At 41.3% G+C, this 12535-nt stretch overlaps 1 protein-coding gene across 5 annotated transcripts in view; it reads right to left on the bottom strand.

Moving 5' to 3' along the window:
- DOP1A (DOP1 leucine zipper like protein A) overlaps positions 1-12535 on the bottom strand; it is a 73391-nt gene that overhangs the window by 12228 nt on the left and 48628 nt on the right. For all 5 annotated transcript variants that reach the window (XM_066612473.1, XM_066612472.1, XM_066612476.1 and 2 more), the window contains 11 exons: positions 8928-10935; positions 8719-8830; positions 7969-8151; positions 7531-7656; positions 6787-6921; positions 6085-6140; positions 5851-5955; positions 3070-3136; positions 2346-2490; positions 1734-1813; positions 356-465 (listed from right to left, as the gene is read on the bottom strand). In XM_066612473.1, coding sequence (XP_066468570.1) covers positions 356-465; positions 1734-1813; positions 2346-2490; positions 3070-3136; positions 5851-5955; positions 6085-6140; positions 6787-6921; positions 7531-7656; positions 7969-8151; positions 8719-8830; positions 8928-10935 — 3127 coding nt within the window. The remainder of the gene's footprint in view (positions 1-355; positions 466-1733; positions 1814-2345; positions 2491-3069; positions 3137-5850; positions 5956-6084; positions 6141-6786; positions 6922-7530; positions 7657-7968; positions 8152-8718; positions 8831-8927; positions 10936-12535) is intronic.

Genomic DNA, 12535 nt, shown 5'->3' with positions numbered 1-12535 from the left:
TACCACATCACACTCACATTGAAATGGGTTAAGGGACCTTTTGGGTGGTGAAGCCCTTGGTAGCAGTTTGCTGTGACATTACAAACACTCTTACTGTGAAAAAGCACAGAGTAGTTGTACTCCTTGGTCATATCACAGCCTTAAGCCTCTTGTCTAGTAACATGTGAAATGTCTTACAAGAAAGAAGGCTGATTTTAAAAACAGCAAGCCTGTACCTAATAAAAACTACAGATTGTAGTCCTATCTGTACTGAGGTGCAGTGGTAGGAGCTCATTTTGGCTAGTGTAATAGCTGGACAAGAAAAGAAACAGTTTGTTACAGTTAAGCTAAATTGTGAACAAAACTGGGGCAGTACCTGTGATTGCGAAGGTAAGGCACAACATAGTGCATTATATTTACAAGCAGTGGAATAACTCTCTCTTTTTCATCACTATAGAAAACCATGTCCAAAAGATGAGCCAAAACCTGCAAGAGAGAGGGGAAAAAAGGTTCCAAACTATTTTTCTTACAAACTTTGTCCTTAACAGCCCATACAACTTGAAGGATCAATTTGTTAGCTAAAAATTACTCAGGGCAAAACCATATCCAATTTTCCAATGCACAATGCAGCCCCAAGGTAAGAGAACAAACATTCCTTTCCTTTGAGGCCTCCAGGACTGCACCCCTGCCACAGGATGCAGCAGACACCCTGCTGACACAGCTACATCAGTACTGGAAAGTTGCATAGGTTTGGACCCTTAAAGGAATAATTCCCAGTTATGTTAATTATGTTTAAAATGTTAGAAATACAGGGGGCCCTCATATCCACAGATCCCAAATCTGCAGATCAGGTCCACCTGCTCCAGCATGTGGCCCTCCGCTCCCCTCACCTCCAGAGGGGCTTCTGAGCTCAGCAGAGGCCTAGGATGTCTGTCCTTGGCCTCTGCCGAACTCAGAATGAGCTCTGCTGCAGAAATAACACAACTTTCAGTTTCATGGAGAAGCAGAAAGCAACATTTTTAATGCCTTATAAGGCACAGGGAGGTCCGGGGAAGCCCTGAAGGGTTCCCTTTGCCTTTGGGGGGGGGGCAGCCCTTGGGGACAGGAATTCACTCATATCCATGGGGGGTTCTGGAATGGAACCCCCAAGGATAAGGGGGCAGGCCTGTACATTATTCAACAACCTTTCTTCCATGTATCTGTATCTTATCTAAACCGAATCGTTATTTTATTATACCCCCAGTGCATGCTGACAATTTTAACTCATTCTCCTGTCAACAGGAGGAAACAATTTTATATCTGCTGCATGCATAAAGCGACCATTGATCTGGACCCAAAGCAGCTAAGAGAATCTTGTGACACCTTAAAAACTAACATATTTAATGTAGTTCAGTTTTCATGGACTAGAACCTGTAACATCAGATACATGATGAGGCCTATTTCTTCTCCAGGTACAATCAACCAATCAATCAAGGAAAAATCAATCATCAAGTCCCAACAATAGAAAAGGCAAAACACAGTGAGAGAAAATAAGCCAACTCTGATCACAAACAGAAGAGACAGCAGGAAAAAAGTTCTGAGATGACAATCTCACGTCTACAATACTATCAAGGAATTATTTTGCACAATAGTCACAGTAATCTCAGAACGCCAACTGATGACAAGACTTCTCTCTTTATCAGGAGGGCCCTCTAGTTCCAAACGGAAATAACCCCAGAACTAGTGGATGGAGTTTATCTGAAGGAAAAACGTACCTCAGATAACAGTGTTAAGGCATGAACACTAAAAACCGATGGAGTGATGCTTGATGCTTCCATAGCTGGAGATAACATATCTAAAAACAAAAATCAAACCAAAGATGAAGAGAAACATCTTTTTAAAACTTGCATATTTTGTATCCATTCTCTGAAGCCATATTTGAGAAACCACAGATTTTAAAATGTGCTATACATCAAGTTTGCCTGGAATGCAGGCTGCAAGGCCACATTTGCAAATGTTGTTCCTAATGAATGCATGAAGCTGCCCTATATGGAGACAAGCCGCTGGTCCATCCAGCTCAATATTATCTACAATGAATGGCAATGGTTCTACCAGGTTCCAGAGAGGGTTCTTTCCTAGCTCTACCTGGACACACAGGAGGGACTGAACCTGGAACTACATGCATGCAAAGCAGGTATTCCCCCCCATCGTGCTATGACTCATCCCTTAAATGCCATGTAGCTAAAGACATACATGCAGAAGTTTACTGTCCCTAGCTGGATCTGCCAGAGTTAACATAAAATACTGAAATTCTATTTTACTGCAAACATCAATGAAAGCAATATCTAATGCTGATGAAGTATTCTGGATGGAGGGCAACAAATCACCTTCAACATCAGACTCCAAGTTGTTTCCATCAACCATTATCTTGGGGGAAGGCTTGACCTCTAAATTTCGCCTCAGCCATGTCGTTTGTTCCAAGGATGAGCCAGCAATTGCCCCAATTGCATCTACTATCTTGTGGGTTACATCCTGATGGGGAAAAAAAGAAACCACCAATAGTAAGTGAAAAGTGTGTTGCTTTTCTTGCAAAACCTGAAATTGTACAAGCCCAGCCACAGCTTTCTAGACAAAATGAGGTGCAATTGACAGCCTGACTCTTCATTGTACCGTCTCTCTCCTTCCACAGAGCAGGAATGGAGGGCCACATTTCCTTAGCAGCAGTTGCCGGCATTAATAGAAGAAGGACATTTCCTTTCCCTGGAAAAGGCTCTGGTAAAGTGGGGGGAAGTCCACAGCACAGCTACTTTTTCTGAAGAATGTGATCCACTGCGTAGGGATTACATACTGCAGAAGTAACACTGAGTCAGGTTAGTGCTCAAAGTGCTAGATCTAGTCAAAAACACACAGAGTACATCTTTCGGTTGATATCCTAGATTAGGACCCTGAACAACAAACCAGTAACAGCAACTACAAGGGTTTCGGATAAAGATACAGCACTGATTGAAAAAGAGAACTGCTGAACGAAATGCTGCAGTCTGAGTGGTGCTTTCAACTGACTTTTTGTGAAATAGCTCCCAGAATGGAGTAATTGAGGATATGAACTCATACCTGAAGATCTCTCTGGTCCTTCTTATTATCCAGGTTTGGGTTTTTCATAATAAACTCGTTTAAAACACTATGGGAAAAAACAGGTAAGTATTGTTTATATAGTGCCAAGTATGTACATTGTGCTTTATAGTCATTAGTTATTTGCTTTTTCTCTGTAAACCACTTTGTGAACTTTCTGTTGAAAAGCGGTATATACTGTTATTATTATTATTAACAACAATAACAATAACCACCACCACCACCACCATCATTAGGAATGGGTTATAACATATTGGTGCAGGCAAGAAAAATAAGTCACCTTCTGTACATGGATGGCTTGAAATTATATGCCAGAAGCCCTGTTGAACTCGAATCCTTGTTGAATATGGTGTGGAACTTCAGTATGGACATACAGATGAATTCTGGACTTGATAAATGTGCAATATTGCCATTGCAACGTGGGAAAGTACAATAGCTGGAATGTATCGAACTCACCAACGGTGACATAATAAAAGCGCTTGCACATGATGGCCAGTACAAATATCTTGGCATACTTGAATGTGACAATATACTACACTCAAGAGTAAAAAATGTGACCCAGCGAGAATACTTAAGGAGAGTATGAAAAGTGCTCAAATAAAAACTGAACACTGGGAACATCATAAAAGCAATAAACACATGGGCCATTCCAGTGATTAGGTATCCAGCTGGCATTGTTGAATGGACCCAAAATGAACTTGAGACTCTTGACCGAAAAACTTGTAAACTGATGAACATTCAACACTCTCTGCATCCTAGAAGTGACGTTGACTGACTGTACCTACTGAGGAAGATCAGAGGCAGGGGGCTTTTGCAAATAAAACAAACAGTAGAAGAGGAAAAGCGAGGACTGAATGACTATATCACAAGAAGCTTGGAAAAGTTGATAAAAGCAGTTCGGTTGGAAAATCTGATGAAAGTTACAGAAAGCAAAGAGGAGTACAAAAAGCAAGAATATGAAAAACGGGTCAACGGCTGGAGAGAAAAGTCATTACACAGACAATTCCTTAAAGGTATAGAAGGCAAGAGCAATAACAGTTTGAGTTGGGCATGGTTAAGAACAGGTACCATCAAGAAGGAGACTGAAGGACTGATTCTAGCCGCACAAGCTGCCAGAGGCTCTGCAAACAAATGTAATGAAGACAAAAATTCAAGACACTAGCGATGACAGTAAATGTCACTTATGCAAAAAATGGGACGAAACAAGCAATCTCATTTACGAATGTCCCAAAATAGCCAACACCAATTACAAAGAATGGTACAATAATGTGGCTAAATTAGTTCACTGGGCCTAATGTAAACGGTACAGCATATCCGCGTCAGAAAAACCATGGCAACACCAGGTAGAAAGAGTAGTAGAAAATGAAGAGGTCAAAATCCTTTGGGACTTTCGGATACAGACTGACAGACGCGTGGAGGCCAATACTCCAGATATTACCATCATAGAAGCCAGGTGCATGTTAATCATAGATGTCGCCATTCCTGGCGACTCACGAATTTTAGAGAAAGAACAGGAGAAAATAACCAAATACCACAACAATTCATGCATAGAATTGACACGAATCTGGATGAAGCATGTAAAAGTGCTGCCGATAGTAACTGGCGCGCTAGGAACAATGTCAGCACAATTTAAGTACTTTGCACAACTGGACGCCCTGGCAATAACACCAGTCGAATTACAGAAGACCTCCATAATTGGCAAAATGTCCATCTTTCATCAGTACCTCATCTACACCTAGACGTCAGGCAAATGTCTGTGTGGATGAGAATTTACCAGCTGATAAATATTGTGGTTTTTGTGTGTATATGATAATTATCAGCTGTGTTGTCATTTTGATGATGATGATGATGATGATGATGATAGAGAGTTAGAAAACAGACAACTCCCTGTCCTGAAGGTTCACAATCTAAAAGAGACGCAAGGGAGACCAAAGTGGAAAGAGAAGGAAGTGGGTGCTGGAAAAGGCTGAGGAAGGATATGTGATTCTTTATCATGCACACTTAGGCTTAGCTACAAAAATGCTCCTATAAAGTTTTGCAGAAAATAGTGAGAAGGAATACTTAAAACCAAAGGAACAGCACGGGCTACGGTCTGAAGAGGCCCTTTTGCATTGCCCAAGAGCTTTTGTAGGTGTACTGGCATGTGGCCAATTTCCCATTCTGATTGCAGGTCAAAACTGGGGCCACTTCAAAGTGTCCCTCAAATTTGGAGAGTGCCTTTTCAGGTGCAAAGAGGACCTAACATGCCCCAATGATCTATACTGGATTCCAACCAATGAACTTACTGAAGTTTCTGACAACTAATTCTTAAAAAAAATGACTTACATTCTGAAAATACTAAAAGATGACACTGGTCATATTACAACAAACGCAGTACAAATCTGACTGTAATATATTTCATACCAACAAAAATTGGTATAAAAATTGATTGTGGTGATAAACTGCCATACAATGTAATAAATCATTACTTTGCATGACGGTTGGGTTTTATGTGACATTTGGGTCACATTATGGGTTGGGTTTTATGTGACATTTGTGCGATTTCAGTTTCTGTAAATCAGCTACTTAGAAAGGACAAAAACTTTGCTTAATGTGAAGAGGCACTATGGTTTCCTAATGGAAAGAAACTAATATTTCTTCCATTATCATTCTGGGTACTTCCTATTTATCACTGTTTGTCCAAGAAACAGATTACTTTTTCATTAAAGAAATATAGACATTTTTTCAAAAGGGAAAAACTGACGTGTAAACAGAACAGCTCACCCAAGAATGAGAAACTGCCCTGGAGCTGGAAGGCCAAGTTGTATGGAATCCTTCAGAAGAAGCAATAGTGAGGCCCAGCTGTCTACTATGTTGGATACTGGAATTCTGCAAGAAAGGGAAGGTCATAAGAGGAAATCTCTTCTCTCTCTCTCTCTCTCTCTCTCAAGTGCATCCTGAGAGTTATCACTGTAGCACTTCTTCATATTGAAATTACCCACAACCTCACTGTCTCACCTCTGAATGTATGCAAAGAAAAACTGCAACATGCAGACTTCCAGGGACAGGTGCTTCTACAAAGATTTAAAACAAACATTATGTCATTAAAGAGAAAAGTTATTTATTTTCAAGATCTAAAAGTGAATGTCAATCCACAATTTATCAGATAAATGCCAGCTGAATTAAACAAGAATATGATTATGTGATAGGGCAATTTACTACAGCTGAGTGGCAAAATGCGCAAGCATGTTAAGGTCTTTCTTCAAGATCTATCCTTAGAATTCGCCCTTAACATAAGCCTAGAAAGCCATTTATTGTCATCTGTGATAAGGGAAGTTGTGTCTGAACTTCAATCAATTCACCAGTAGGTTATCATTATCCCTAACATTTATGAACAATGGGCAATTTATAATCTACTAACCACCAACAGATTAGGCCCTTTTATAAGATGTTGCATGAATGTGTAAAATAAGCATACAAAAGTTTAAGAACCTATCTTTTTCATTCAGAACTGCTAGTCAAAGAGCAGCGTATCATACTAAATCTTTGGATTTCATTCCAACACTCTCAAAAATATTATGTTTACGTTAATAATTGAATTAGTACATTAATATACATCCACTACCAACTCTCTCGTCTAAATCTGAAGACTTAAAATGGACTGATGCAGCAGGAAGCTTAAGGATCACAAAACTCGCAGCAATATTATTGCTTCCATACCTTGTCCTTGGCTATTGCTGGGGGTTGCTTTAGAACTTCTTTCACTGTTTGCATGACAGTCTCTATTCTCATAACGCTGATGGAACGAACCAACTCCACTAGCAGGAGCTGTTCTTCACTGGCAGTAGGAATGACCTGGAAAATGGCATCACATATTGCAGATGAGACCATTTCAAGTTTTGGCCATTTCAAAACACCCATGTCATTTAGTAGCCTCAGCTATTTCAAAAGAGACCTAAGGCTGCAAGTCACAATTTTTGGCTTGTTGATTCTGTTTTATGAACTTTTTAAAAACTGCAACCTATTGCATTTTAGTGTTGCTGTTTGCTGCTTGGATTACTTAAAAAAAAAAAGACAGGATGTACATTTTTTTGAAAAGAAACACTTGCTATGAAAGAATTGACCTTTATAGCCAGATCTCCAGCAGCTGCTTGCACTGGCAATGGTAATGGAATGGACTAAAAAAGATACCTACTCTAGCGGCTTCTACTCTAGCAAAGCATCCTGCTGCCAAGGCAATATAGTCACATGTGGATCCAGGAAATGGAGTCTCTAGTATGTCTGCCTGATGAATCCCCCTGGGTTGACGGGCTGCCCGCTTGTTTGCTCAGAGCAGCAAAACCTGTTTTATCTGGCACCCTACCCATCAATCTGCAACTTGACAATTTAAGCAGGTTGAGAAGACGTTAACATGGGAATCTTGTCAACTAAACTGTATCCAGATAGCTGCTTTGTTTAATATACCTTAGCCCGTGAAGAGTTTTTGTTTTGCCTCCTCTCATTCCACACAAACGCAATAGCTGCCATAAAATGAACACCATGATTCATGGAGATTGGTCCCAACAATTCGAGGATCTGCTGTCTTAAATTCTGGAATATATAAAATATGCCTAATATCAAAACATGCATCCAAAGAATTAAACTACCGTCAGCTGAATTAACTATGGTTTGGTGTGATGGCTGAAACAACAAACCATGGTTTACAATCCATCAGCAAACCAGAATCAGAAATAATCGTTTTAGCAGCTTTGGAAACCATGGCTTGTGCCAAAAATGGTTTAGCATGTAGTTTGAATAAAACTAGTTATAGCAATTGCTGCATTTCTAGAGATCCCCGTTGTCCATACATGGTTAGTGAAAATTAGTGAAAGTTGGTGGGGACTGACTGAGGAATGCTCTGACCTTTGTTGATCCAAGATTAATAGTGGTAACAGAGGCAGCAGCTGCAGCAGTTGTTTTTTCGGAGGAGTCTGCCTGGTGCAAGATACTCCACAGAAGAGTCACCGATGACATGATCATGTGAAGGATAGACAAGATCCCACTGCGTGCTTCAAACATGTGTTTCTGATCCACATTAACCAGAAGCTGGTACCAGCAAAGGGAAAAAAGTCAATCTCAGTAATGTTAACAAAAATTATGGCTCAGTGTAGAAGCAATGCTTTCAAGTGGGGAAACAACCCAATGAAAAGGCTTATGATATGTCGCTAGAAGAGATCAAGCAGCAGCTTACAAAGCTCGCTTAGTGAGAACTAAACAATCATACAACATTACTTTCATTCACTCAACTTTCTTTGCTAGGTTTTTTCAGTAGTCTTCATTTATAACCATATTTCAAATTTTGTCCACGCGCTTTCCTCTCTCATCCAACCTTCCGTGATGTTTGTCAATATTCTTATTTCTGTTTTTTTAGATTTCACATGCATTTGCACGTGTTAAATAGTTTAGGCTTTTCACAGGCCAAAATACATTTACAAGCTAAATCAGGCTATGCTCTGACATGCACCCTTTTTTGCTTTCATCCATGTCGTGGTTCCTAACAGTTGAAAGCACAAGATATTGCTATTCCTAGAATTCAGCTGAATATGAATTCCCAACCTAAAAAATATGAATGCTTTAACAGAAACACAGCCAATTATACTTCTATTTGCTAACCTGATGATACTGTGCAGATGGGTCAAGCAAGCAGTAGTGAATAACTGTGGTAATGCCTTCCAAAAGGGTAAGCATCATATCCGGGGGAGTGACTGATGCCATCCAAAGGGGCCTAAAATACAACACCACATTTGTCACAATTCTGCAAAAAAGGAATTAAATATAAAAAAGATAAAAATTGCTGTGTAGGGGAGAGTGGAGATACATGCCTACTGTCAGACAACCCTGTTTCATATCTGTATTGCTGAATCAGGTTATCCAAGTTCCTGCAAAGCTGGAGGGTCACAGAAACCACCACCCTTTGAAGCACCTTCCCCATGTAAGGCAGCGAAGCGGTGATCAAGCCAATCCACTGGGGATGCATTTTACAGGCACAGTGCTGGTGTAATGCTCTTATGACGGCACAGAGAAACATGCCTTGGGAGGTTATTGGCTGGGAGTGTAAATACTGAAGGGAAGCCATAGGCTGCTGGGGGTTGATGTGGTCCAAGTCAGTTATGACAAACTCAAACCCTGCCTCATTCTCCTCAGGCACTGTCATTACTCTGTGCTCCAGAACAATGAGCCTCTGAAGGACTTTTAAGAGCTGTGACTGGAGGGTGCTACCATTGTCAGCTTCATCTTCTGAGAAGTTAATGAGGCTGTCTTCAGAGAAGCCTTCCTCAATGGCCACTATATTTTTGCCGGCGACTTTTTCACTGTGCCACTTCTGGGCGCTGAAGATGGAGGACAGCAAACAGTGCAGGACCACCTTTTGGACTTTGCATTTGGACAGCATGTCTGAAATAAAGCTGGGGAAGCCTTTTGCGGAACTTTCCACCACTTTTGCCAGCTCCGCAAAGAGAAGAATCAGAATTTCAATGCTCATCATCTGCATGTTCCGATTGCCAATCAGGTCCTGCGGGGAGACTTTCACATGGGTTGGATAGTGGCTCCGCATGTAGTATAAGCACAAAGAAATGAGGATCTCTATATACATGGAGCTTCGGAAATTGTGGTTTGAGTCCACTGGGATATGGCTGTAGAAGTCTTTGCCCATAACAGATATGCGATGTCGGGCCAGAAGGTTCTGAAGTAAGGACAGCTGGGGAGTGTAGGCATTGTTGACACTGGTGGTGGAGATAGCATTCACAAAAGCAGAAGGGTTTGTTTTCAAGATGGATTTAATGGAAGAAAAAGCATACAGAGTCCTAGAAGAGTCATAAACCTGAAGATACAACAACACATGCTGGTATAAAGGATGGATGTTAAAATGGGGCGATTTCTGCATGCCCGGGGATCCGGCGTCACTCTCAATTTCTGAAATCTCCCCCTCGCCACAGCTGTACCAGTTTTCCAAGTCAAGGCCATCGCTGAAGAAAACACTGCTTTGTTTCAGCTTCTCAACCTGAGCTTTCTTCTTCTCCTCATCCTTCCTTTTAGCGAGTTTGACTTTGGGCTTTGCTCCGGGCTGCTTACTGGACTCTTTCACAATGGTTTCTTTTTCTAACACTTTTTCTGGTGTTTTCCCTTTGAAGCTGAACTGGATGCTACTGTGACTTCTCTGCCTGGTCTTTGCTTCTGTTGTTACAAACGTTGGATCGGAGAGAGTCTGCTGGCTCACTGAGATGCAAGGTGAGGAATTGTTTCTGGAGATTTCATTGGATATGCTTTCAAGCCCCGTTTCAGTCGAGACAGATAGCAGCTGAGAACTGTCATTGCTAAGTAAACTGCTCTGGCTGTCTTGAATATTTGGATCTTCCATTTCAGTCACCTCTTCAGAAGTATCCAAAGAATTTAATTTTGTAGAGGTATCTTCGGAATACAGGTAATGTTTTACTGGTTCAGAATCTTCACCCAATCCACTAACAACCTTGCATATCAAATCAATGACCACTTGCTGGACTATTTCATCTGGTGAATCTCCCTTCAAATGCTGAGAAACATCTGGTGCAATCATACCGTCTGTCTCCACTTCATAGCTTACGTTATCTCCAACAGATGACTGAGAACAGCCAGAATCAGAACTCTGCAGTATTTCTATCTGATGGTCAGGAAGATCAAAATCAGATGCAGCCAAAGGAATAGTTTCGCTGCTGGTACTCAGCAGTGAAATTCTGTCACTTAAAGGGTTGACTGTGAGACTGAAGTTCTCCATTTCATCCATGGCAAGTTGCTTTTCCGTATTTTCTTTAGCTGAAATGTCTTGTTCTTGATTTGCCGCAATGTGAACAAAAGCTTAAACAAAAAGAAAAATTAGCTTGTATGAATTTTTTCCTACTTAAAGCTATCTTCAATCTAACACAAATGCTGTACTGTAAACACAAGGGCTGAGATTAGAATGAAAGCACTACCTTCAGTACTGACAGTCCCTGATTGTAAATAAGCTTCCTAGGTGGTGGTAGAGTTCTGAGAAGCTTCATCAGGGAATATATGCATGATAAAAATGAGTTATTTTCTACAGGATTTTTGTAGATCTCTCTAGACATTTATTTTCAAATCTTTATTATGGTCACCGACCAACATGACATTTATTTTTAAAATGCTCTAGATCGCCAAAGCAAAATGTTTGATCCCAATTAAACACTTACACTGGCTCTTTGCCAGCTGTTATGGGTCAACACCTAAGAAAGTTAGTTTATGCCTTAATTAACTTTCCATTGGTACCCTCACAACTCTTTCCAAAGGCAAAACAGCAAATTTACACTAAATTTAACATTGGCATGTAATTCATAAGCAGTAAATGGAAAGCAATCCAAATCTGAATGAAATAAAAAAAATTAGTTAAGTAAAGCCTGACTACCTTACCAGCAAAAATCTGTTATAATTGTAAAGCTCAACCACCCAATCTTAAACATGTTTCCTAGGACTAAGCTCCTAGTAAATAGAACATTCAATAGTCAGTAAACTTCAGAAACTAAAAAAATGAGATAAGCTAAAACTTGTCTGTCAAGCAAGCGGCCAGTTCAGACGATAACAGAGAAACAACATTTAGAAAAGGTCCCACCTGCTTGAGGAACAGAGACCAGGCCAAAGTGGCTAGATAAGCCATTAGATAAGCTATATTCTGCAACACAGTTAGCACTTTTAAAAGCTAAGTTGATCAAAATGAAATGCATCCATATTAGGTCAGTATTAATATTTATCAGTTGCTGATTGTTAAAAATGCAGGGATATGAGGGGCAAGGGAAGAAGTGAGAAAATACAAGTGTGTGTGCACCTTTCTACAAAATTTCAGATCCACCATTTTACGTAGTTGCTGCTACCATGGTTACGTGCATGAAGAATCTAGAGACATGGAGTAAGTACTGCATAAGTACTATGTGGTATTATTCTTATTAGGGTGCAATCCTGAGGCGCTCATGGGCCGGTGCAAGTCCCTTCTGCCAGCCCAGGTGGGTCGCAAATGTGTCGTTAGGCACATTAGCATTTCCTCGGGGGAAGCCGGGCCGGAGCTCAGAGGTGCGCCGGCCTGTGGAAGTTGACACAAGCCACTGCGCCGGCTTCCTCGGCAAGACTTATGCTGGCCCAGCTGGGCCGACGCAAGGTTCTGGGGTGGGCGAGGAGGAGGCCAGAGGGAGGTGTTTCTGGGCAGGGGGAGGGTGGGTGGTGGGTGGCCCCGGGGGGCAGGTGGGGGGAGCAGGAGGTGGGGCTGGGATCCAGCACTTACACTGGATCCCTACCCTCACTCCCGGGGAGTTTGGAGCGGCATGAAGCCGCTCTGTTCTCCTCGAACTTGTGCCATTTCAGGAGGTGGCACAAGTCTGAGGAGAGCTATAGGGGAAAAGGCACCTAACCCGGTGGTAAGGTGGAAAGTTTCCCCCTGCATCTGGCTGTG

Source organism: Tiliqua scincoides, chromosome 1 (genome assembly GCF_035046505.1).
Source record: "Tiliqua scincoides isolate rTilSci1 chromosome 1, rTilSci1.hap2, whole genome shotgun sequence".
Classification (NCBI taxonomy): Eukaryota; Metazoa; Chordata; class Lepidosauria; order Squamata; family Scincidae; genus Tiliqua; species Tiliqua scincoides.
The sequence above is the reverse complement of the archived record's forward strand: the minus strand, read 5'-3'. Positions and strand labels throughout refer to the sequence as shown.